A 26,427-nucleotide genomic window follows, 5' to 3' on the forward strand; every position below is an offset into this window, starting at 1 on the left:
TATTTGGCTTTATTTCTGGGGTTCTCTATTCTGTTCTGTTGGTCTATGTGCCTATTTTTGTGACTATAGCAATATAGTGTAGTGTGAAGTCAGGTAATGTGGTGCCTCCAGATTTGTTCTTTTGCTTAGTCTTACTTTGGCTATGTGGGCTCTTTTTTGGTTCCATATAAATTTCAGGATTGTTTTTTCTAATTTTGTGAAGAGTGATGATGGTATTTTGATGGGGATTGCATTGAATATGTAGATTGCTTTTGGCAGAATGGTCATTTTCACAATATTGATCCTATCCATCTGTGAGCATGGGATATGTTTTCATTTGTTTATGTCATCTGTGATTTCTTCAGCAGTGTTTTGTGGTTTTCCTTGCAGAGGTCTTTCACTTCCTTGGTTAGGTATATTCCTATGTATTTTATTTATTTTATTTTTTTGCAGCTATTGTGAAAGGGATTGAGTTCTTGATTTGATTCTCAGCTTGGACTCGGTTGGTGTATAGGAGTGCTACTGATTTGTGTACTTTGATTTTATATCCTGAAACTTGACTGAATTCATTTATCAGATCTAGGACCTTTTGAATCAGTCTTTAGGGTTTTCCAGGTGTATGATCATATCATCAGCAAACAGCGACAGTTTGACTTCCTCCCTTTATTTCTTTCTCTTACCTGATTGCTCTGACTAGGACTTCTAGTACTACGTTGAATAGAAGTGGTAAAAGTGAGCATCCTTGTCTTGTTCCACTTCTCAGGGGCAGTCCTTTCAGCTTTTCCCTGTTCAGTATAATGTTGGCTGTGGGTTTGTTGTAGATAGCTTTTATTACCTTAAGGTATGTCCCTTCTATGCCAGTTTTGCTGAGGTTTTAATCATAAGGGGATGCTGGATTTTGTCAAATGCATTTTCCACATCTATTTGAAATGATCATGTGATTTTTGTTTTTAATTCTCTTTATGTGGTGTATCACATTTATTGAGTTGTGTATATTAAGTCATCCCTGCATCCCTGGTATGAAACCCACTTGATCATGGTGGATTATCTTTTTAATAGGCTGTTGGATTCAGTTAGCTAGTATTTTCTTGAAGATTTTTGCATCTGTGTTCACCAGAGATGTTGGTCTGTAGTTTTTTTATGTCCTTTCCTGGTTTTGATACTAGGGTGATATTGGCTTCATAGAATGATTTAGGGAGGATTCCCTCTTTCTCTGTTTTTTGGAATAGTTTCAATAGTATTGGTACTAATTCTTTGAATGTCTGATAGAATTCAACTGTGAATCCATCTGGTCCTGGACTTTTTTTTGTTGGCAATTTTTTAAATTACCACTCTCTTTGCTTGTTATTGGTCTGTTGAGTTTCTGTTTCTTCCTAGTTTAATCTAGGAGGGTTGTATATTTCCAGGATTTTTTTTTTTTTTTTTTTTTTTTTTTTTTTTTTTTTTTGAGATGGAGTCTCGCTCTGTCGCCCAGGCTGGAGTGCAGTGGCCGGATCTCAGCTCACTGCAAGCTCCGCCTCCCGGGTTTGCGCCATTCTCCTGCCTCAGCCTCCCGAGTAGCTGGGACTACAGGCGCCCGCCACCTCGCCCGGCTAGTTTTTTGTATTTTTTTAGTAGAGACGGGGTTTCACCGTGTTAGCCAGGATGGTCTCGATCTCCTGACCTCGTGATCCGCCCATCTCGGCCTCCCAAAGTGCTGGGATTACAGGCTTGAGCCACCGCGCCCGGCCTATTTCCAGGAATTTATCCATCTCTTCCGGGTTTTCCAGTTTGTGTGCATGAAGGTGTTCATAGTAGCCTTGAATGATCTTTTGTATTTTTGTGGTATCGGTTGTAATATTTCCTGTTTCATTTCTAATTGAGTTTATTTGGATCGTCTCTCCTTTTCTCGTTTAATCTCTCTAATGGTCTGTCAATTTTGTTTATCTTTTCAAAGAACCAGCTTTTTGTTTCATTTGTCTTTTATATTTTTTGTTGTTGTTTGAATTTCATTTAGTTCTGCTTTGATCTTTGTTATTTCTTTTCTTTCGCTAGGTTTGGGTTTGGTTTGTTCTTGTTTCTCTAGTTCCTTGCGGTATGACCTTAGATTGTCTATTTGTCGTCTTTCAGACTTTTTGACGCAGGCATTTAATGCTGTGAACTTTCCTCTTAGCACCACTTTTGCTGTATCCCAGAAGTTTTGATAGGTTATGTCACTATTATTGTCCAGTTCAAAGAATTTTTTAATTTCCATCTTGATTTCATTGTTGACGCAACAATCATTCAGAAACTGATTATTTAATTTCCATGTATTTGCATGGTTTTGAGGGTTCCTTTTGGAGTCGATTTCCAATTTTATTCCACTTTGGTCTGAGAAAGTACTTGATATAATTTCAGTTTTCTTAAGTTTACTGAGACTTGTTTTGTGGCCTATCATATGGTCTATCTTGGAGAATGTTCCATGTGCTGATGAATGGAATGTATATTCTGCAGTTGTTGGGTAGAATGCTCTATAAATATCCGTTAAGTCCATTTGTTCTAGGGTATAGTTTAAGTCCATTGTTTCTTTGTTGACCTCCTGATGTGATGACCTGTCTAGTGCATTCAGTGGAGTATTAAAGTCCCCACTATTATTGTGTTGCTGTCTGTCTCCTTTCTTAGGTCTAGTAGTAATTGTTTTATAAATTTGGGAGTTCCAGTGTTAGGTGCATATATATTTAGGATTGTGATATTTTCCACTAGTCCTTTTATCATTATATAATGTCCCTCTTTGTCTTTTTTGACTGTTGTTGCTTTAAAGTGTGTTTTATGTGATATAAGAATAGCTACTCCTGCTCACTTTTAGTGTCCGTTTGCATGGAATATCTTTTTCCACCCCTTTACCTTAAGTTTATGTGAGTCCTTATACATAAGGTGAGTCTCTTAAAGACAGCAGATACTTGGTTGGTAAATTCTTATCCATTCTGCATCTTTTAAGTGGAGCATTTAGGCCATTTACTATTGCCATATGAGGTACTATTCTATTCATCATATTAGTTGTTGCCTGAATACCTTGGGGGTTTTTTGTTGTGTTATTATTTTATGTGCCCTGTGAAATGTATGCTTTAAGGAGGTTCTATTTTGGTGTATTTTGAGGTTTTATTTCAAGATTTAGAACTCCTTTTAGCAGTTCTTGTAATGCTGGCTTGGTAGTGGTGAATTATCTCAGCACTGGTTTGTCTGAAAAAGACTATCTTTCCTTCATTTATGAAGCCTAGTTTAGCTGGATACAAAATTCTTGGTTGATAATTGTTTGTTTAAGGAGGCTAAAGATATGACCCCAATCCCTTCTAGCTTGTAGGGTTTCTGCTGAGAAATCTGCTGTTAATCTGAGAGATTTTCCTCTTAAAGTTATCTGATGCTTTTACTTCACAGCTCTTTAGATTTTTTCCTTCATTTTGACTTTAGATAACCTGATGACTGTGTGCCTAGGTGATGATCTTTTTGCAGTGAATTTTCCAGGTTATTTGGATATCTAGATCTCTAGCAACGCCAGGGAAGTTTTCCTTGATTATTCACTCTGTTATTACCTTTTTACGCTACTCAGCCTGTTAGAACTACAACATGAGAAGGCTTTTTAAAAATTGAGATAAAATTCATTTTCTGGACATTTGGGTTGTTTCTACTTTTTGGCTATTATGAATGATGCAACTATGAACATATGTATATAAGTTTTTGTGTCAACAAAGACAGGGTGTTAACATATTTAGATTTTTCCAAACAGCTGGCTGGCTTTTGTTAATCAGAAGCACCCTCATGATGTACCGGGACCTCCACTTCGATATGTAACTTTTTTTTTTTTTTTGTAGCATCTTCTGAGCAAAATCCCTTGATGTCACTTCAGAGTGACTCTCTGTCTTTGGTGTCACTTCAGAGTGGCTGTGCTGTCTTTCTGGACCTGCTTCTAACACTCACCTCAATACAGGTCCTCACTTAGCTGATTTCCCAGCCTCACTGTGCTATGTGTTTCTGTCACTTAGATTTTTATAGTTTTGCTGCCTGCATTATCCCAACTGCCCTTCCTACTCTAAGGCCTTAGCTGATGCTATCATCTCAGTCTCCATAACTACATTCAACTGAGGCTGTTGAATGATTTTACATGTTTATATTATAAAATAAAGGGCTAGGCTAGGCACAGTGGCTCACACCTGTAATCCCAGCACTTTGAGAGGCTGAGGCGGGCAGATTGCTTGAGCCCAGGAGTTCAGGACCAGCCTGGGCAACATGGCGAAACCCTGTCTCTACTAAAAATTCAAAAATTAGCTGGGCACAGTGCCATGCGCCTGTAGTCCCAGCTACTCAGGAGGCTGATGTGGGAGAATAGTTTGAGCCAGGGAGGCGGAGGTTGTGGTGAGCCAAGATCATGCCACTGCACTCCAGCCTGGACAACAGAGGAAGACCGTATCTCAAAAAAATAAAATAAAGGGCTAGACTTACTTTGGTACAACACATTGCATATATAATACTGTTTTTTAACAGTTATACACAAATCAGAATAAGAGACTTCTTCAGACTAATGTTCAAAATTATTTTCTTTATCCTGTGTATTCAACCCATTTTTTCCTAAAACATCCCATGTAGCTGATTTCCCCAGAAAGAAAGAATTAATATTATAAATCACTATTGTCTTCGTTTTCAAAGGGCGAAGGGCAAGGAATAGTAAGGGGATTCAGAAAGTTCTAAGAAATCTGTCCTAAATTTCAAACTAAGCCTAACAGAATGAATTCTATAAATATAGAATGTGTCGTGTCTCACAGTTTTGTTCTCCTCTGTCTCCTACCCAATCTCACCTTCCTTCGGGGTACAGGCTCATTTTAAACTTATTCCTCAGTGTTGTAGGTCCTTTTAATATAGGGTAAGGGAGCATCTTTTCTCGCTTAGGATGTTAGAGGTTATCCTAAAAAAGAAAAAATAAAATTTCGTTTTTAGCGTCATAGTGGAGAGGCCAGCTTCTCTTCCATATAACTCTGCCAGAGGGAACCTGTAAAACTCATGCCTAGCAGCCTACCCTACCTGGTTCTTTTTGAGAAAGGCTGTCTCCCTTGCCCAAGCATGCTTGTTCTGGAGAAAGATACATGGAATGGTAAGGCAGGAAAGGAACCCCAGACCAAGACAGCTGGATCTTGAATTAACAACTGATGTGTTCCAGTCACCCCCACAGCAGAGAGCACCAGTCTCTTGCCTGCTGAAGCTCTCTTATTGTTGTCATCCTGAAGACTCAGATTGAGCACATGGTCCAGATAGGACTTGCCTGTGTCTTCAGACAGGCAAAGTTCATGAGTGATCTGCAGGCCAAGAAGAGATGCAGGCAGCTGTGCAGGAAGTGCCTACTGGTGGTAATCAGCTAGCTTGTTAGGACGGACTTAATTATATGCTGCAGGGAGCAGGAGAAAAGATTTTTTAGTTTATTCCAGAAAGACATTCGGAAAACTTTTACAATGGCTCTTTCCATTATAACTGCACACAGCTCCTAATTTTCCATGTGCTCAAACAATTTATAACCTAAGTGTTTATGAGTCTCTATTTTTCCTCAATTCTGGTTAGTTCCTGCAGGAGAAACCTCTCACCCCAAAACAGCTTTTCTCTTACAATTCCCGGCACCATGGATTGTACATTCCCTTGAGATCAAAGCAGAGAGAGAAGAGAGTAGATCACAGATCATTTATTTCTCTGTAGTGAAATTCCCCTATATTTGATCTTTTCCTAGAAAAGGTCTCTCTAAAAACCATGTTCTTTGGTGCTATATTCCAGTTGTCATGAACTCCTTGAAACTAATTCGTGTTCTCAGATCCTTTCAAAAACCAAGCACATATATTAATACTTCCATTCAAACACAAGTAAATAAGTAAAAAGCAAATAAACCAACTTCATGCTAGTCTTCCTCTGTCAGTAACTCATTGCCACAGACCAGTTCTTTTCTAAGCCCTTTAGTAGTCCTGGTCTTTTTGCTTCTCTGAATTTTTTGGAAAACATTTTGATATATCAAAACTTACAGATTATTTCTTCATCAAAAGACATGAAGAAATATTTTCTTGCTTAAGAGTGTAATAACAGGGCAGGCTTTTAACCACTGTTCTGACTTTGAAACTTAGCAGATTTATAGGAAGTCAATTAAATGAAAGTATTTCTTGTCCTTTGCTCCAAACCAACATTGTAGTAGAAAGTGCAGTAAGAAAAAGAAGAGGCCACATCTTTATCATCTCTCTAGCTTCATATCCTGCAAAGTGTCTGGCATATATGTGATTATATATAAAAATATTTGTTGAGTAATTGAATGACTATAAAATTAAAATCTAAACTCTTGTCCTCAAGAGTTTAGACACTACTGGAAAATAATGATCAAGTTATAAAATATTACAGTAGAAGCCTTTTTACCTGAACATGATTGAGTTTGCTAGTAGGGAATCATAAACTATATGTGTGTGTACTATAAAATGTGTATAGAAACATTTGAACTCAGGCATTAATTTATTCTGATGTCTTTTGATACAGGGTCAAAGCCTTTTCTCTGAGAATGAGTCTCATACATAATTAGAGTTCTGTGACATATTTCTTTGATAAATCACACTCATAATATGTTTGTTGTCTGATTTGTGGTTTTAGTTTCTTTAGAGAGAGAACGTAATAGTAAAGCAGTTTGAATGTAGACACCTTCTAAACTTTAGTGAGTTTTCTCTTTCATCCCACCCTTACCTAATTTTAACAACAAAATCTTTTTAGTAGTTTACTTTTACTAAAACTTAGGGTTTTTTTACATTTTAGAACAACTTTTCTTTTCCACACTTACATTTTGTCAGTTCATGTAATTGAATTGAGTAGTTACTGTGAAAAGTACAACCAGCATAAACAGACTGAGGACAAATGCAGCTGACTCTTAGCACACAACCCAACTAGTAAGGTAAGAAATATGAGAGTGTAAGAGAAGCTATTAGCCACAAATCCATGTGTGATGGGCATTAGTTGCTCTGTTTCACAGGAGAAATGGAGAGCATTGGTTGAATAAGATAATATGTTAAGTGGAGGTCATTTGAGAGAGGTTATATAGTATTTCACTAAGTGCTGTATATATAAAGTTAAGAATTGCAGTAAGGGGACTTAAATAATCAGGAAGCCTTCATGAAATAGTTAAATTTTGAGTTGGATCTTGAAAGATGATTAGAATGTATAATTTGAGGAAAGAGGGAGCATTCTCAGGAAAGGAATGAACCTGCTCACCTAAAGCCACAGGTTGGTTTTGGGAAGGAGGGGAAATATAATTTAAAGTGTGGTTTAATAGAATAAGCATTAAATTGTAAGTCTAAAGGCCTAGTTGCATTCCTACATACCTTTTTGACATTTTATTTAGGAGATAAATAATGAGGGAGAAAAAGAGTATTCTAGTCAGGAGTGTAAGGGAAAAATTTGGGAAAGCCACCCGCCTCAAAGAATTAACATGGAAGCCCAGTGAGAGAGAAAATTGAGAATATAAAGAAAGGCCCAGGATGAAGCATAAGACCAGTGGTTTTCAGTTGTAATCCTCTTTCAATCATAGTACATATCAAAAGCTTTCAGATAAAATTTGATGTGAACAGAAGACTCTGCCACTTAAAAGAAATTCTTTAAAACACAGCTTTAGACATATAAGCCTAATGTATACATTATAAAGAGTTGTCAATGTCTTGAAAAGAAATCAGTGGGAAAAAGCAGACTTAAATTTGTAGGAAACAGTGGAAAACCAAATAATTTAATTTCCACTAAATTAGACAAAGGTTCAGTAAAAGAGGGTTGTAAGCTGTTTTTTTGTTTGTTTGTTTTAATAATATTTGGTGTATATTTTCTGGATATAGAAAATAAATGCTGGTTGATGTGGTTGATTGAAAATAAATATTGAAATCTAAATATTAAATGTGAGAGAAAACAGCCCTCTGTATCAATGGGTTCTGCATCTAGTTGGAAAAGATTTGGGGAAAAAATATGGTTGCATTTGTATTGGGTATGTATAGACTTCTTTTTTCTTGTCATTATTTCCTAAACAATGGAGTATAACAGCTATTTACATAAGACTTGTATTAGGTATTACAAGTAATCTAGAGATGCTTTAAAGTATATGGGAGAATGTGAGTAGGTTGTATACAAATATTACACATTTTATATAAGAGACTTGAGCAGCCGTGGATTTTGGTCCGTGGGGGGTCCTGGAACCAATCCCCCACAGTTACCAAAGGATGACTTTACTTTATGATTCACTTACAAATAACTATATGAGGCAGATATTTAATATATGATGAAATAATAGGTATTTTAAAAATCTTAACTGATTTCTTTAAAGCTTCTCAAAGGGAGAAATCTTACAAATTCAGTATGTACTATGTCATTGCTGTTTGATCATCTTTTCTGTCCTTTTTGTTTTAGCCACATTTGACTTGCTTATATGTATCTAAAACTTATTTTCTATGGCATTCAGTTGTTCTACTTTCTTAACCAATACTTCTGAGAACAAATTTTCAGTATGTTCATAATCAGTTCAAGAAAATGTTTGATAACTAAGATAGTCTTTTGCTTTAAAAAATGTTAAACCTGAGATCAACAGATCTTTTTGTAAATTCCCATTTGAGAATGAAAGTTTCTGTTTTTCCTCTTATTTTGACTGGGAGAGATCTGGAGAGTTTTGGATATTTACTTTGCTTCGAATAAAAAATAAAAAACTATTCTTAAAATAATAGTTTCAAATTCAAAGTTCAGCATCCTGTTCTTTTTTTAATAAAATATTAAAGAGAAAAAGCTGAAAATGTTCTACACGCACTTTTTCTTCTAGTTTGAAAAGAAACTGCTTTATGTGGATTGACACCTCACATACTCTGAGTTTAAGAAGTTAGCATTATCTGAGAAGGTACTATTTTTAGGTCCAGCTGTAATGTTTCTAACTTTGGTACACAGAGTAGTGGGTGCTTCCTTTCCCAGAAGGCTCCATATTCTCAACATGTGCAGGTCAATTTGACATAAAGCTTCCAACAAGGAGCAACAGGCCCGTTGCAGGCTGTGTTTATAACTTGAAAATTATGAACAGGTATTGGGAGCCACAGACTGTATTTGGGAACCAGCTGCATGTCAGGACAAGCATAGATTGTGGTCCGTGGAGGCTGGGAGAGCACAATGCTTGAATTTCATTTCTTTGGGAGATAAGAAGAAAAAAATCTTCCTACCTGACAAGATTGACAACTTGCTAAATCTGATTATCTTCAGAAGTGTGCTGGACAGTTGCGAAGTAAACATTCACTTTTCAAAGATGATGATCAAGGAAACATCTCTACGAAGGGACCCGGATTTAAGGGGAGAGCTAGCTTTCCTGGCAAGGGGCTGTGATTTTGTTCTCCCTTCACGGTTTAAGAAGCGGCTGAAGTCATTTCAGCAGACACAGGTTTGAAATTTGGGTGTTTTTTTTTTTTTTTTTTAATATTTTTATTACTAATAAAACCATCCAGTGAACTAACTCACAAATAATTTTACAGCTCCCTTGTATCTTGATATTAGATCAAGGAATTAATGTGTGTCCTCTATTCAGCTATTTGCAGAAAGCTATTTGCAGAGGGATTCCAACAGGTTTAAAAATAGACCTTTTGGACCTGGAGTACAGTACTCACATTTTTCTCTTGTGGAGAAGGAATCCAGTTTTAGAGACAACAAATACAACTTAATGAATGTTTTACAATTTAGCTAGAAAATTACTGGAATTTTTAATAGAAATATCCTTGAGAAATTAGAATTTCTGTATTAAAAGCCTTGTTTGCACTTTGAATCAGTAGATTATATATTAGTGTGCATACACATCTGTAACAAATGTTTGTTTAAAAAGTATGTTAATCCTGGTAATCTTTTTTAAAAACAAGACATATTTGTCTATATAGACAATTGTGTATGTGTGTGTCGTAATGTATGTAGATAGCAAAGAATGGTGGTTACTTCTAGATTGTGAAAAAATGTCTTCCCTAAGCAGGCTGTGCAATTGAGTCGTTTCTGCCTATGATGAGTATTTGCAGAGTCCCTACTTGCTTGCTTAAAATCTATGGCAGTGTTTCACCAAACAAGTGCCTAACATGGACTACAATATAAATCAAGGACTGTACAAATGATGGCCATCCAAAATCTGGCAAGAAACCATAGTTTTATGGTTATTCTGACCCAGAATAATCTCAAATTATTTGGGTAAATATGAAATTGTTTTTTTTGTAGGTCAAAAATGATCAAATATTGGAAATGCTACAGTGACATAATAGCACAAGGAAACTATTCTGAATGAATATCTAAGTGATACTGTGTTTATAGCGAAAGACTGAAATGGAGAATTGAAATACTTTACCCAGCTAATTATATTCTAATGCTGCTCCTAGACTGGACTGAAACCACTGTATCCAAAGTGAGCAGATGCTAAACTTGCCAGTAAATTTGGCAGAATTTTTATTACTAGGTTTTCTTCCATACTGTTTGTAAACAACCAGTTTTATTCAGCTACTTTAAGGTTTAAATTATATGGCTCCTGTAGAACTCAATGAAAAGTAAATTGAGTACCCAAAAGCTCAAAATAAATGCATTATTTTAGTGTTATTTTCCTTTTAAATATTAACATCAGTTTTATTAAATACGGAATTGACCAGTGAATTAATAAATAGTTGCCTATCAGTGAATTGCTCTGTGTTAAGTACACTAAGAAAAGCAGAACAGAATATTTTATAATGAGATATTTTCCCATTCAAATAAAATCTTTGGCAGCCAGTGTTCTGAGTATCACTTATTTCTGTCAAAGCAAAAGCAGAGAGTTAACATTGAAGACCTTGCTCTAAACCTTTCCCACTAGTGTGTATTCATGAGATGCTCAGGTTTCATCCCTACTGGCACCAGTGGTCTTAATTCTATGGGCATAACTGCCCTAGATGTCACACCACAGAAAACATTGGTGATTGTACACCTGTACCTCACAAATCTCTTTCAGCATAGAATAATGGAAAGGAATGACACTAATATAAATGGTCTAGCTAAAGCCCCTGAAGAATTCTGTGCCTTACTTTAGAATTTTAAGAACACTCTGAACAATAATAATAACGTATTGACTTCTGGGACTATGTAATATTTACAGATTTAGCATTGAGGCAGAGAGAAATGTTGACTTAAAATGGATTGTCAATTTGTTAACTCAAAACTGGTTTATAAACTTCAAATTGCTTTACATATGTAAATGATTATTTTATTTATTATTGAATCTGAAGGATTATGCCCAATTATGCTTCATCTAATTTTTTTGAGAATCTCATCCTTTGGTATTGTCATTCATTTTCTTACATGATTGATAGATCTCTGCCCAGCACTGTTCTGAACCTTTTACCTATATTACATCTTACAATTTCCTTTAATCCTCACAACAACCTTCTAAGAAGTAGACATTGTAATTTCTGTTTTATTATTGAAATTCCAAAAGGTTAAGTAACCATTTTGAGGTCACAGACCAGTAAGCCATCAGTGTTTTAAGTTTTTCATGTTTCATTGGCATCACTTCCCTTTGTTCTGTTTCTTCCTTGACTATTGCTTTATACGGGTAACATCCTGGTAACTGTATCAAAGACATGGTGTGACAACTGGCCTTCATATCCCTAATAGTCTTAAATATATGAGCAGACTCCATTCTGTGTATTAATGTCAGATATTAATATAGGGAAATTGGGCTATTATGACAAAAATAGGAGATTTAACCATTTTCATGTATTTATATGAATAAATCTTATCTCTTTATAAAACTCACATTTTTAAGGGTAGCTAAGATTTTTATCCTGAAGTTGAAAATTATATGATAAACCTATATGTTAAGAAGAAATATGATAGATCTACTTCTTACAGATATATCATTGTTCAAACTTTAGAGATGGCATTAGAGTAATTTAAGGAAGAACATTTGAATACTTTGTGTTCATAATACCTATAAAATATATTTAGCTAGTCAACAGTTATATTCATCTTTCATACTTTATGTAACATCTAATACAGTACCATGTTCATGAGCCTTGATAGTCTGGCCATTAATTAAGAGTAGAAATTAGAACTATGAAAATTCTAATGGAATCTTTTTTGCTTTTTCTGATAAGAATCTCAGAAGTAAATTGAGTCTTTATTGGTAAGATAAATTTCTACCTGAATAATGGTGTACCTCCCCTCCCTTTTTCCTAAATCATGGGCAATCTCAGTTTCCTCATTGCCTCCCCGCCACTCTTTACTGACTTTTCTAATGTCTCTTTATAGTATGCCACCTCAAATCATTTTTTTAAAAGAAGAAGAATATAAACTAAATGAGTTATTAAACTGTAAAGGGAGTTTGGTTGTGATGAAATCAATGACCATGGTTTTTGCCTATTGGAGCAAACCACAAATAAGATAAATGTGTATCTTGCAGAAAATGGCATGGCCCTAGTGGCAAATAAATCAACCAGGTAGGGGACATTTCAGAATTAAAATGCTTTAATTTTCTTAACAGAGATTTTCTCAGCATCTGGGGCTGGCAGTGATTCTGCCTTAGCAAAGTCAAACTAGAGAAGGTAAAAGGAGCCCCTTCCCCAAATACTTTTTGGATATATATATTTAAAATGAACTTGTTTTTGCCTGTTCAAGGAAAGGTAAAAGTCACAGAAAGACCAAGAACTGTCTTCACAATGAGTGTATTAATCCAGTTCCAACAGAGTGAGAATACACCTCGAGATTCTTAATATATCAGCTAACATTGCTCTTTGATTCTTTTGAAATGTCTGCCAAATAGCTGATGGAGAAACTTATGTATTTTTTTAAACATAAATCTATGTAAACTTGAGTCCTGGCAGATATTAATTAATTAATTAATTTAGTGCAGGTAAGCATCCCCTAGAAACATGCTTACCACCCTTTAGAGTACATGAAGCCCTTAATCTCTCCTGTCTCTGATTGTGGTTTCTTACATTGCTCGTGAGGATTTTCAGTAAATGAATGCTGTTTAAATTTTTTGTGTCTCATAATCTTATTTTTCTTTTAGATTCAAAATAAACCAGAAAAGAAACCTGGAACACCACTCCCACCTCCAGCCACCTCTCCAAGTAGTCCCCAACCTCTGTCCCCGGTTCCCCATGTGAATAATGTTGTGAATGCACCATTGTCCATAAACATTCCACGATTCTACTTCCCTGAAGGACTCCCAGATACCTGCAGTAATCATGAACAGACTCTAAGCAGAATTGAAACTGCTTTCATGGATATTGAAGATCAGAAAGCAGACATTTATGAAATGGGGAAAATTGCAAAGGTAATGTAACTACTAAATGATTTATAATCTCCCCTTCTCTAGAAACCCTGATCCCTCACTTTTCACTGCCTCTTTGCCCTGTTTTGAAGCATGCATGGAGTTTTGTTTTTTTTTTTTTTCTTCCATAGTGGTCTTCCATTTCAACCTCCTATTTAATATAAGAATCCCTTCCAAGACACCACCAATTAATAAATTCATTCTCTGCTTGAATGCTTTCAGACACTAAAAGCTCTACCTTGCCAGACAGCCTGGTCCATTGTTAAATACTTGGTTGTTAGAAAATTTTTCCTTGTGCTGAATAGGAATCTGATTTTTAGTCCCACCCATTGATCATAACTGCCCTAATGCCAGACAAGGAAGCAGTAGACCATCTCAATACAGTCATTTTACCCAGAAATAAATGGATTTGACAATAGGAAGCAAGTCTTTGGAACTTTCAAGTATATCCAACTGCTTCTGAGTTAAAATCTTATCCCTCTAATGTCAGGACTCCTCTGACTTGATTCTATGCCTCTAGCCAGAACAGTTAATACTTAGCATAACCATCAGATTATATTTGATTATGCCATTTCCCAATTTAGCAATATTCAGGAATTCCCACCCTCTATAGCAGTGCTGTGTTTTGTTTGGGCTTTATTATGCATGCATATTGAAGAGTCAGGTCACACTTCAGGCTTTAGCAGTAGTTTTAGGCTGTGCTTCAAGAGGCAGAGGGGTTTAGTAGGCTAAGGGCTGCATGGAGGCAAGTAGGAGACCAAGTGGGAAAACCTAGGAGCCCATGCACACTTCCACTGAGAAGGGTTCCCCTGCTTTCAGGAGTAATGTTAAAAAGTTGGAAAACTACCATTCTTCAGGATAAACCTCAAACTTCTCTTCCTGGCATTCCATGGCTTCCACAGCCTGGCCCCAGAGTTTTTTTTTCCAAACCTGCCTAAAACTTTCCTGTATAATCGTGACCCTCTTGCCCTCTCATAGGCACACCTCTGCATTTGAGCTCTCAGAGTTCTCCCTCCAGAGTGGGCTTCCCCTCTTGCCAACCTCCTCAGCATCCACTTTGTTGAAGACCTATCTTCCATTGTGTATTATTGGAGAAGTCCCTGAACCCTCACTTATCATGCCCTGCCCTACCTCTGACCTCACAAAGCATTTGTCGTTGCTGTTAAATGACATGTAACTAGAGTGATTTTAAAGGAAATGAAAAGGAATTCTTTCTTCTCTTTCTTCATCCCTCCTTCTTAAAAATTGCTTGTTGATCCCCTAGATGCTTTTAATGAAAAACAAACTCATTCCAGAAATAAGAGCTTATCTGTTTCCATTCCATTTTACTTGTGAGGGAACTGCAGTTCTACAAATACTTATCTGAAGTCACAGAGCTAGTTCATGCCGGGAGGCAAGTTGTCTTAACTTCTAGCGTGGTGCTGTTTCTACCTATGTCATCTCCCTGGACATGTGGTAACAGTAACTAACTTCCAGTTAATAGCCACACAAATATATTACAAGTTCTTTAAGGGCATTCAGGATTTTCTTACCCAATTCTTTTAGAGGTGGCTACTACGTTAGATGACAGAACCCTGATGATAAAATTTCTGAATGGACTGGAACTATGGCTGTAAGTCCAAAAGATAAAATTTAGCAAGGGTGAATGAAATTTGCATTTGGAGGTAATATGGTAACTACATAAACGCCAACAGGATGTTTCTTTTTTTTTTTTTTTTTTTTTTTTTTTTTTTTTTTTTTTTGAGACAGAGTTTCATTCTTGTTGCCCAGGCTGGAGTGCAATGGCACTATCTTGGCACACCACAACCTCTGCCTCCCAGGTTCAAGTGATTCTCCTGCCTCAGCCTCCCGAGTAGCTGGAATTCCGTAGGCATGCACCACCACACCTGGCTAATTTTGTATTTTTAGTAGAGATGGGGTTTCTCCATGTTGGTCAGGCTGGTCTCGAACTCCCGACCTCAGGTGATCCACCCACCTCGGCCTCCCAAAGTGCTGGGACACCAACAGGGTGTTTCTAACATGAGAGCAATTTGTGTGAAAGAGACAGAAGGTTTCATGGATTGCTTCAGGTAAGCAGACAAAGAGAAACTCCCCAGATTAGAGCATAGTAATTCCCTGGTACAGTGCTTAGGTCACCATGTCTGGAGAGCCATTCTTCCTCTGACTATTCCCAACTGCTGACTGAGAAGCCCATTCTCCTGTGTCTTTGTACTGCTCTGTCTCCACATCCTTTATGGTCTGGCCTCCCATTCCTGTGCGATGGTAGCCCTGCCTTGCTCTGTGGCTCAGGGCCCCACTAGCACTCCACAGATTCAGTGAGAGGAGAGCAGAAAGCCTAAAGACTCCACAGTGCTCAAGGGAGGTGTCGAAAAGAATATAGTCAAGGCAGGGTAGAGGTCTCTGGAAGATGGGGAGCCAGAGGAACGACTTTGCCATTTATGTGCAGTGAGAATCAGTCTGTATGTGGCATCAGAAAAAACAGCAGTGTTGAAACTGACAGATAACATGGAGAAGTTTAAAAAGATAGAAAACTAATTTATTTAGCCATAGTAACAGTCGTTTACATAACAATTTGCTTCTTATACCTAATAATCATGTGGTGCAATAGCGATTATACATATATATGTCTGATTAACTTGTTTGAATTATACTTAATTATAGCCCTAAACTAAAAAAGGCACCAAGCCTTTTTGTTCATTGCTTTTAGATCTTAATTGTCAGCTCAGGTAGCAAAGTAAAGTGCACATACCTTTAAAAAGTTAAAACCAATGTTGCATTTTTATAAAATGAGGATGCGTGGGCAGGCACAGTAACTCATGCCTATAATCCCAGGACTTTGGGAGGTTGAGGCAGGAGGATCGCTTGAGCCTGGGAGTTCAAGACCAGCCTGCGCAACATAGTGAGACCCCATCTCTACAGATAATAATTTTTAAAAATTACCTGGGTGTAGTGACATGTGCCTGTGGTCCTAGCTACTCAGGAGACTGAGGCAGGAGGATCGGAGACTGAGCCCAGGAGGTTGAGGCTGCAGTGAGCCATGATCACACCACCACACTCCAGCCTGGGTGACAGAGACCCTGTCTCAATAAAAAGTTGGGGGTGGGGATGTGTATATAATTACCTGGGAAGTTGAGGGGGATGCGTATATAATTACCTGAAAATATAATCATGTGTGTGTCAGTTTGTATTTTTTTTTTTGCCTCTTTATTCTTAAAACCATTTGTTTAAAAGTTGATATAATCATGTCTTCCAGTTAGCTAATTCTCTTTTTTTCTAATGTTATTTCCATGGTTTGTTGGGAAACAGGTGGTGTTTGGTTACATGAGTAAGTTATTTAGTGATGATTTGTGAGATTATGGTGCACCCATCACCCAGGCAGTATACTATGCACCCTATTTGTAGTGTTTTATCCCTCACCCCTTCCTACCCTTTCCCCCTTAGTCCCCAGGGTCCATTGTGTCATTCTTACGCCTTTGCATCCTCATAGCTTCAGTCCCACTTTTGAGTGAGAACATATGATGTTTGGTTTTCCATTCCTGAGTTACTCCACATGAAATAGTCTCCAATCTCATTCTGGTCACTGTGAATGCCATTAATTCATTCCTTTTTATGGCTGAGTAGTATTCCATCGTATACACACACACACACACACACACACACAGACACACACACACACACACAGAGCACAGTTTGTATATCCATTTGTTGATTGATGGGCATTGGGTTGGTTCCACGTTTTTGCAATTGCGAATTGTGCTGCTATAAACATGCATGTACAAATATCTTTTTTTACAGTGACTTCTTTTCCTCTGAGTAGATACCCAGTAGTGGGATTGCAGGATCAAATGGTAGTTCTACTTTTAGTTCTTTAAAGAATCTCCACACTGTTTTCCGTTGTGGTTGTACTAGTTTACATTCCCACCAGCAGTGTGGAAGTGTTCTCTCTTCACTGCAGCCGTGCCAACATCTACTGGTTTTTTTGTTTGTTTGTTTTTGGGTTTTTTGTTTTGTTTTGTTTTGTTTTGCAGGAGTAAGGTGGTATTGCATTGTGGTTTTGATTTGCGTTTCCCTGATCATTAGTGACATTGAGCATTTTTTATATGTTTGTTGGCCATTTGTATATCTTCTTTTGAGAATTGTCTATTCATGTCATTAGCCCACTTTTTGATGGGATTTTTTTTTTCTTGTTGATATGAGTTCATTGTAGATTCTGGATATTAGTCCTTTGTCAGATGTATAGATCGTGAAGACTTTTTCCCACTCTGTGGGTTGTCTGTTTACTTGCTGACTGTTCCTTTCACCGTGCAAAACCTCTTTAAGTCCTAGCAATTTATCTTTGTTTTTATTACATTTGCTTTTGGGTTCTTCGTCATGAAATCTTTGTCCAAGCCAATGTCTAGAAGGGTTTTCCCAGTGTTATCTTCTAGAATTTTTATAGTTTCAGGTCTTAGATTTAAGTCCTTAATCCATCTTGAGTTGATTTTTGTAAAAGGTGACAGATGAGGATCCAGTTTCATTTTCCTACATGTGACTAGCCAATTATCCCAGCACTATTTGTTGAAAAGGGTATGCTTTCCCTACTTTGTGTTTTTGTTTACTTTGTCAAAGATCAGTTGGCTGTATTTGGCTTTATCTCTGGGTTCTCTATTCTTTTCCACTGTCTATGTGCCTATTTTTATAACAGTACCATGCTGTTTTGATGACTGTGGCCTTATAGTATAGTTTGAAATCAGGTAATGTGATGCCTCCAGATTTATTCTTTTTTCCTAGTCTTGCATTGGCCATGCAGGCTCTTTTTTGGTTCCATATGAATTTTAGAATAGTTTTTTTCTAATTCTGTGAAGAATGTTGGTGGTATTTTGATAGGAATTGTGATGGGAATTGCATTGAGTCTGTAGATTGCTTTTGGCAGAATGGTCATTTTCACAATATTGATTCTACCCATCCATGAGCATGGTATGTGTTTCCATTTGTTTGTGTCATCTGTGATTTCTTTCAGCAGTGGTTTGTAGATTTCCTTGTAGAGGTCTTTCACCCCCTTGGTTAGGTGTATTGCTAAGTATGTTTTTTTTGTTTGTTTGTTTTTTGTTTTTTTGCAGCTGTTGTAAAAGGGATCGAGTTTTTGATTTGATACTCAGCTTGCTCACTGTTGTTGTATAGAAGAGCTACTGATTTGTGTACATTAATTGTGTATTCGAAAACTTTGCTGAATTATTTTATCAGTTTCAGGAGTTTTCTGGAGGAGTTTTTAGGATCTTCTGGGTAAATAATCATATCATCAGCAAACAGCGAGAAATTGACTTCCTCTTTATTTTTGTTTTTTTTTTGTTGTTGTTGTTGTTTTGTTTTTGAGACGGAGTCTTGCCCAGGCTGGAGTGCAGTGTCTCGATCTCGGCTCACTGCAAACTGCAAGCTCCGCCTCCCGGGTTCACGCCATCTCCTGCCTCCGCCTTCCAAGTAGCTGGGACTACAGGCGCCTGCCACCATGCCGGCTAATCTTTTGTATTTTTGGTAGAGACAGGGTTTCACAGTATTAGCCAGGATGGTCTCGATCTCCTGACCTCATGATCCACCTGCCTCAGCCTCCCAAAGTGCTGGGATTACAGGTGTGAACCACCACGCCCGGCCAACTTCCTCTTTATTGATATGGGTGCCCTTTATTTCTTTCTCTTGATTGCTCTGACTAGGACGTCATAAAGGGATGCTGGATTTTGTCAAATGCTTTTTCTCCATTTATTGAGATGATCATGTGATTTTGGTTTTTAATTCTGTTTATGTGGTGTATCACATTTATCGACTTGCATATGTTAAGCTATCCCTGCATCCCTGTTATGAAACCCACTTGATCATGGTGGATTATCTTCTTGATATGTTGTTAGATTCAGTTAGCTAGTATTTAGTTAAGGATTTTAGCATCTATGTTCATCAGGGATATTGGTCTGTAGGTTTTGTTTGTTTGGTTGGTTGGTTGGTTGGTTATATCCTTTCCTGGTTTTGATATTAGGGTGATGCCGGCTTCATAGAATGAATTAGGGAGAGTTCCCTGTTTCTCTGTCTTGTGGAATAGTGTCAGTAGGATTGGTACCAATTCTTCTTTGAATATGTGGTAGAATTCTGCTGTGAATCCGTCTGTCCTGGACTTCTTTTTGTTGGTAATTTTTAAGTTACCATTTCAGTATCACTGCTCGTCACTGGTCTGTTCACGGTATCTAATTCTTCCTGATTTAAGCTAGAAGGGTTGTATCTTTCCAGGAATTTATCCATGTCTTCTAGGTTTTCTAGTTTATGTGCATAAAGGTGTTCATAGTAACCTTGAATGATCTTTTGTATTTCTATGGTGTCAGTTGTAATATCTCCTGTTTTATTTCTTATTGAGATTACTTGGATTTTCTCTCTTCTTGGTTAATCTTGCTAATGGTCTATCAATTTTATTTATCTTTTCAAAGAACTAGCTTTTTGTTTCATTTATCTTTTCTATTATTTTTTTCAATCTCATTTAGTTCTGCTCCGATCCTGGTCATTTCCTTTCTTCTGCTGGGTTTGGATTTGGTTTCTTCCGTTCTTGTTTCTCTAATTCCTTGAGGTGTGACCTTAGATTGTCTGTTTGTGCTCTTTCAGGCTTTTTTTTTTTTTTTTTTTTTTTTTTTGAGACAGAATCTCTCTCTGTCACCAGGTGGGAGTGCAGTGGCGCAATCTTGGCTCACTGCAGCCGCCACCTCCTGGATTCAAGTGATTCTCCTGCGTCAGCCTCCTGAGTAGCTGGGACTACAGGTGCGCACAACCACACCCAGCTAATTTTTGTATTTTTTAATAGAGACGGGGTTTCATCATGTTGGCCAGGATGGTCTCGATCTCTTGACCTCATGATCCGCCCACCTCAGCCTCCCGAAGTGCTGGGATGATGGGCATGAGCCACTGCGCCCAGCCCAGACTTTTTGATGTAGGCATTTAGGGCTATGAACTTTTCTCTTAGCATTGCCTTTGCTGTGTCCCAGAGGGTTTGATAGGTTGTGTCACTGTTGTCATTCAATTTGAATAATTTTTTAAATTTCCATCTTGATTTCATTTTTGACCCAATCATCATTCAGGAGCAAGTTATTTAATTTCCATGTATTTGCATGGTTTTGAGGCTTCCTTTTGGAGTTGATTTCAGGTTTTATTCCACTGTGGTCTGAGAGAGTGCTTGATATAATTTCAGTTTTCTTAAATGTATTGAGGCTCATTTTGTGGCCTCTTCTGTGGTCTATCTTGGAGAAAGTTCCATGTGCTGTTGAATAGAATGCATATTCTGCAGTTGTTGGATGGAATGTTCTGTATATATCTATTAAGTCCATTTGTTCCAGGGTATAGTTTAAATCTATTGTTTCTTTATTGACTTTCTGTCTTGATGACCTGTCTAGTGCTGTCAGTGGAGTATTGAAGTCCCCCACTCTTGTTGTGTTACTCTCTATCTCATTTGTTAGGTCTATTAGTAATTGTTTTATAAACTTGGGAGCTCCAGTGTTAGTGCATATATGTTTAGGATTGTGATATTTTCCTGTTGGAAAAGGCCTTTTATCATTATATAATGTTCCTGTTTGTCTTTTTTAACTGTTGTTGCTTTAAAGTTTGTTTTATCTGTTATAAGAATAGCTACTCCTGCTCGCCTTTGGTGTCCATTTGCCTGAAATGTCTTTTTCCACCCTTAAGTTTGTGCAAGTCCTTATGTGTTAGGTGAGTCTCTTGAAGGCAGCAGATAATTGGTTGGTGAATTCTTATCAATTCTACAATTCTTTATCTTTTAAGTGGAGCATTTAGACCATTTATATTCAGTGTTAATATTGAGATATGAGGTACCATTCCATTCATCATGCTGTTTGTTTCCTGTGTACCTTGGTTTTTTTATTTTGTTTTTTAAATTGCATTTTTGTTTTATAGGTCCTCTGGGATTTATGCTTTAAAGAGGTTCTGTGTTGATGTGTTTCCAGGATTTGTTTCAAGATTTAGAGCTCCTTTTAGCAGTTCTTGTAGTGGTGGCTTGGTAGTGGCAAATTCTCTTAGCATTTCTTTTTCTGAAAAAGACTCTTCTTCATATACGAAGTTTAGTTTCGCTGGATACAAAATTCTTGGCTTTTTTTTTTTTTTTTTTTGATAACTGATAATTGTTTTGTTTGAGGAGGCTGAAGATAGGGCCGTAGTTCCTTCTAGCTTGTAGGGTTCTGCTGAGAAATCTGCTATTAACCTGGTAGGTTTTCCTTTATAGGTTACCTGGTACTTTTGTGTCACCACTCTGAAGATTCTTTCCTTTATCTTAACTTTAGATTACCTGATAACAGTGTGCCTAGGCAGTGATCTTTTTGTGATTAATTTCCCAGGTATTCTTTGTGCTTCTTGTATTTGGATGTCTAGGTCTCTAGCGAGGCCAGGGAAGTTTTCCTCAATTATTCTCCCAAGTATGTTTTCCAAACTTAGATTTCTCTTCTTCCTCAGGAACACCAGTCAATCTTAGATTTGGTCATTTAACATAATCCTTGACTCCTTGGAGGCTTTGTTCGTATTTTCTTTTTTTCTTTGTCTTTGTTGGATTGGGTTAATTTGAAGACTTTGTCTTTGAGCTCTGAATTTCTTTCTTCTGCTTGTTCAGTTCCATTGCTGAGACTTTCCAGAGCATTTTGCATTTCTGTAAGTGTGTCCATTGTTTCCTGAAGTTTTGATTGTTTTTTATTTATGCTGTTTCCTTGAATATTTCTCCCTTCACTTTTATCGTTTTTTGGATTTCCTTGCATTGGGCTTCGCCTTTCTCTGGTGCCTCCCTGATAAGCTTAATAACTAACCTCCTAAATTCTTTTTCAGGTAAATCAGGGATTTCTTCTTGGTTTGGGTCCATTGCTGGTGAGCTAGTGTGATTTTTGGGGGTATTAAAGAACCTTGTTTTGTCATATAACCAGAGTTGGTTTTCTGGTTCCTTCTCATATGGGTAGGCTCTGTCAGAGGGAAGGTCTAGGACTGAAGGCTGTTGGTCAGATTCGTTTGTCCCACGGGGTGTTCCCTTGATGTAGTACTCTCCCTCTTTTCCTATGGATGTGGCTTCCTGAGAGCCAAAATGTAGTGATTGTTATCTCTCTTCTGGATCTAGCCACCCAGCAAGTCCAGGCTCTGGGCTGGTACTGGGGGTTGTCTGCACAGCGTCCTGTGATGTGAAGCCTCTGTGGGTCTCTCAGCCGTGGATACCAGCACAGTATTTGGAGTGTCTCTTGGGTCCTACAGGAGCAGTCTGCTTCCTTCAGGGGGTCTGTGGGTCCTCTCAGGTTTCCTGATTTATTCCTGCAGTAGTTCTGGAGCAAAAATTCACAATGCAATCTTCCACACACTGCTCTCTCTGTCCCAAGTTGGAGCTGCAGTCTAGTCCTGCGTCCGGTCCACCGTGATCGCCTCAGTCCTCAGAGACTTTTTGTTACTCCTAATTGTCTTTTAATTTAGCTTTTACTTGGCTATTGCAGTCTGTTAGTACTCACTAAGTCATCCTTATTTTCAACAGTTCTTTACTATGTATGCAAGTCTTTTTTGGTACCAGGCAGTGAGCTCTGTGTCTCCAGCACTTACTGTTCATATTCTTATGATAGGTTGGCATAGGAAAAGGAGAAGAGAGGCAACCTTTAAGGAGTAAGGAGGAGAGAGTTTGTTAGAGCAATAAATGAATGTTCTTATGGATTCTTGTAGTTCATAAAGTTATTTGGAAGACCAGCTTGAGTTTGCCGCCTACTCTTAGTGGCACTCAAGTGTAGCTATAAAGACTGGGATCTGTTTTTAAGTGCCTAGAAAACTCTGTGTTTATGAAATCTGCATCTGTTGGTGAAGTTTAGCTCATTCATCTTAGACCTCAAACAGCCCTGAAGAACTTAATGCTCACATCTGGTTAAATTCTCAGTGTGTAGTTTGTACGTTTTTCCACAGCTTTAAGTAATGATAGAGAAGAAGTGAATAGGGAATGAATCTCAGAGAAATGAAAGCAACATAGAAACAGAAACAGAGAAATAGTAAGAAATGCATTTTTCGGAGACTGGGCCAAAGGATTCATCATGAAGTTTTAACTTCTAGCAGAAAGTTGAGGAAGAAGAATAAGACTCTTTTCTGAACCATACAAAGCCCTGCAGCTCCTGTCTTCTGGCTGACATAGCACCATGTTTACCCATCACACCTATAGCCTGGAAGGTAGCCTCTCTGTGTCTGAATTTCTTCATCTGCAAAATGGGATTAAAAAAATAACTGCCCTCGTCTACATGAGGATCACCTGAGGGCCAGATGAAATTATAAACCTGAGACATCTTAAATTGTTAAAAGAAGATTACAAATATTGGGTAATCATCCTCTCCTGTGTGTATCATTAGACAACCTTGCTTTGGATTATTTGTTTTGTTGGCCATTCTTAGATCAAACCGTAGGTGTTAATCAAGTTTTCTTTGCTCCAGCAACTTTCATTACCACATATTGACTCTCACCTCCTCCTCTTAAAGTTTCCTAAATCTATTTTCTGTATTTCTGTGTGTACCCACTTGCTATCCACTCTCTTTCTTTGTTTTAAAAAAAAAAAAAAAAAAAAAAAAGCTTGTTCTCTTTTCGTTAATAAAAGTGCCATTCTCTTGCCTTCAGATTAATGCCATTTACTGTTTAAGTTCTTATTGATCTCCTGGCTCCTTTGATCTTAAATCTTTGATTTTTAAGCAGATGCAGGCTAGCATAGTTTTTTTTAATAGTCAGAGTGTAATGTCCACAGCCCTGACCATTCTGCCTTTCCCATTTTTTCCCTTTGTCATTTTTCCAAGGGCGTAATACCCTCCTGCTGTTTAACACTTGGCTGCTCATTGTACCCCAGTATAAGAACAATAGGCTGACCTTTTCCAGTCTACTTCAGAACATCTTTGTTCTATACCCTGTCTCTGAGGATTTTGCGTTTGGGTCATAATAAGTTTATTAACCTTCAGAGACTTACTCCTCCTTTTGAGCTGATGTATATCCATTTTAACAGGAGTCTTCTGGAGAAAAGACCATAAGAGAATGAAATTTGCTTAGTTAGTGGAAGTTACCCCACAGAAGATAGTAAGCACACAGCCCCTGGAAGTGTTTCTGATCAGGAAGTTAGAAGATTCCTGATCCCTCCAATTCTGAAAAATTCATGAGTGACTCTAATGGTGGGAGTTTGAAGCACTTTTGGTAAGCCAGTTCCAGCGTCTCCACACACCTTCTGTTTGTGGCTCGTTCACCCTGCCTCCATGATACAGACGATTCTTTCCTAGTGGTTGCCACTAGCCTATCACTAAGACTGTCTAAGAGCATTTTCTTGGCAAACCACCATTCTGCATGAAAGGAGAGTCTGGGATTGGGGAAAATGGATTCAACAGCTTATACAGCCAAAGTATATTAATTGTGAGCTTTGTACCTTGGCAATCATTATTTATACAATAAACAAAATCACATGGTTGCTAAGCAACACCTTTCCCTCATTCTTGACCCCAGTGGAGGTATGAGGTATTCAACCTCTGGACTTAAAAAATCTTAAATTCTACTCTGTTTGCAGACATGCTTTAGTGGCCCCGGCAGCAGCAACCTCTTATTTCTGCCCTGTCCTTACCTCCCTTGTCTTGAATCTTGCCTTCCATTATCTCCATGAACCCAGCAGCCTGGGTGTTCTTTCAGGGTAACTAATGTCAGACTAGGTACTCTTCAGGCTCCTGTGGGGGTCCCCTGTGCACTGAGGCCTCACACCAGGAGCGGCTTCACCTAAGCCTAATGTGGATGCACATCTAGTCTTCCTCCAGAGGAGAGGCTTTTCCTCTGTATAATGATGAGGGTGCAACAGATCCTGGGTCTAATGTGAATAATGATATATTTATCTCATAACAAAATGTGACTTGTTGAAGAGTTCCACATTTGGGAATATGTTTTCCGTGTATGTAGAAATTGAGATGATTTGGAGACTATCTTTGCTAGTAGTAAGGATTGTATTGTTGCTTATAGGAGTGGTCCCCAACCTTTTTGGCACCAGGGACTAGCTTTGTGGAAGACAGTTTCTCCATGGATGTGGGTAGAGTGGGGGATAGCATCAGGATGAAATTGTTCTGCCTCAGATCGTCAAGCGTGTCTTAGAGTGCGCAACCTAGATCCCTTGCATGCACAGTTCACAATAGGGTTCACTCTCCTATAAGAATCTGATGCTGCCACTGGTCTGACAGGAGGTGGAGCTCAGGTGGTACTGCTCATTCACCCGCCCTTCACCTCCTGCTGTCTGGCCCAGTTCCTAACAGGTCACGGACTGGTACCTGTCCATGTGTCCATGGCCTGGGGGTTGGGGACCTCTTCCTTTCAATTAAAAAGAAATTGTCATTTTACTCTCATAAGAAAGAGAGTTCTTACTAAATTTACCTCCCTTTTTCCTAGAGAATTTTTTCTCCTTCAGTTTTTTTTAATTGAAAGGAAGAGCTTTTTTATGGAGAAAAATCAGTACCTTTTAGGGTACTAAAATTGTTTTATTTCATTCCCATTCTTTCCTAAGGCTTTGTAATCATTTGTGGTAGCCTCTAATAGATAAATGATAGCATTTTACCTTTCATCTTTTACCTGAATTAGAACCATTTAAATAGATATGATAGCTGTTTTCTTGAGCAGTCTAGGATTTTCTGGTTCTTCTTGAAACTAGGACTTAATAACATAATAGGCAAAGGAGAGAGAAGGAGATAGGTAGTGGAATATTAACACCAAGTGACCAAGTAATAAAGGTGGCTGTGTTTGGAATGAACGAAGGACATATATACAACTATGACATTCAGTCATTTCTTTTTCTTTCTAGAAGGTAGTAAATTTCTAAGAGTGGTAAGCCAAGTGTGGTGGCTCACGCCTGTAATCCCAGCACTTTGGGAGGCTGAGGCAGGTGGATCATTTGAGATCAGAAGTTCAAGACCAGCCTGGCCAACATGGTGAAATTCCATCTCTACTAAAAATACAAAAATTTGCCAGGTGTGGTGGTGGGCACTTGTAATCCCAGCTACTCAGGAGGCTGAGGCAGGAGAATTGCTTAAACCTAGGAGGCGGAGGTTGCAGTGAGCTGAGATTGTGTTACTGCATTCCAGCCTGGGCAACAGAGGCATGACTCCGTCTCAAAACAGAAA

At 37.9% G+C, this 26,427-nt stretch overlaps 1 protein-coding gene across 6 annotated transcripts in view; it reads left to right on the plus strand.

Annotated features, from left to right (window-relative positions):
• The window catches only part of PPP2R3A (protein phosphatase 2 regulatory subunit B''alpha), a 193,813-nt gene that overhangs the window by 55,076 nt on the left and 112,310 nt on the right, over window positions 1-26,427 (plus strand). For 5 of the 6 annotated variants that reach the window (XM_015132061.3, XM_028843433.2, NM_001257608.1 and 2 more), the window contains 1 exon segment: window positions 13,022-13,288. In XM_015132061.3, coding sequence (XP_014987547.1) covers window positions 13,022-13,288 — 267 coding nt within the window. 6 annotated transcript variants of the gene reach the window in all.

The sequence above is a fragment of the Macaca mulatta genome, chromosome 2 (genome assembly GCF_049350105.2).
Source record: "Macaca mulatta isolate MMU2019108-1 chromosome 2, T2T-MMU8v2.0, whole genome shotgun sequence".
Lineage (NCBI taxonomy): Eukaryota > Metazoa > Chordata > Mammalia > Primates > Cercopithecidae > Macaca > Macaca mulatta.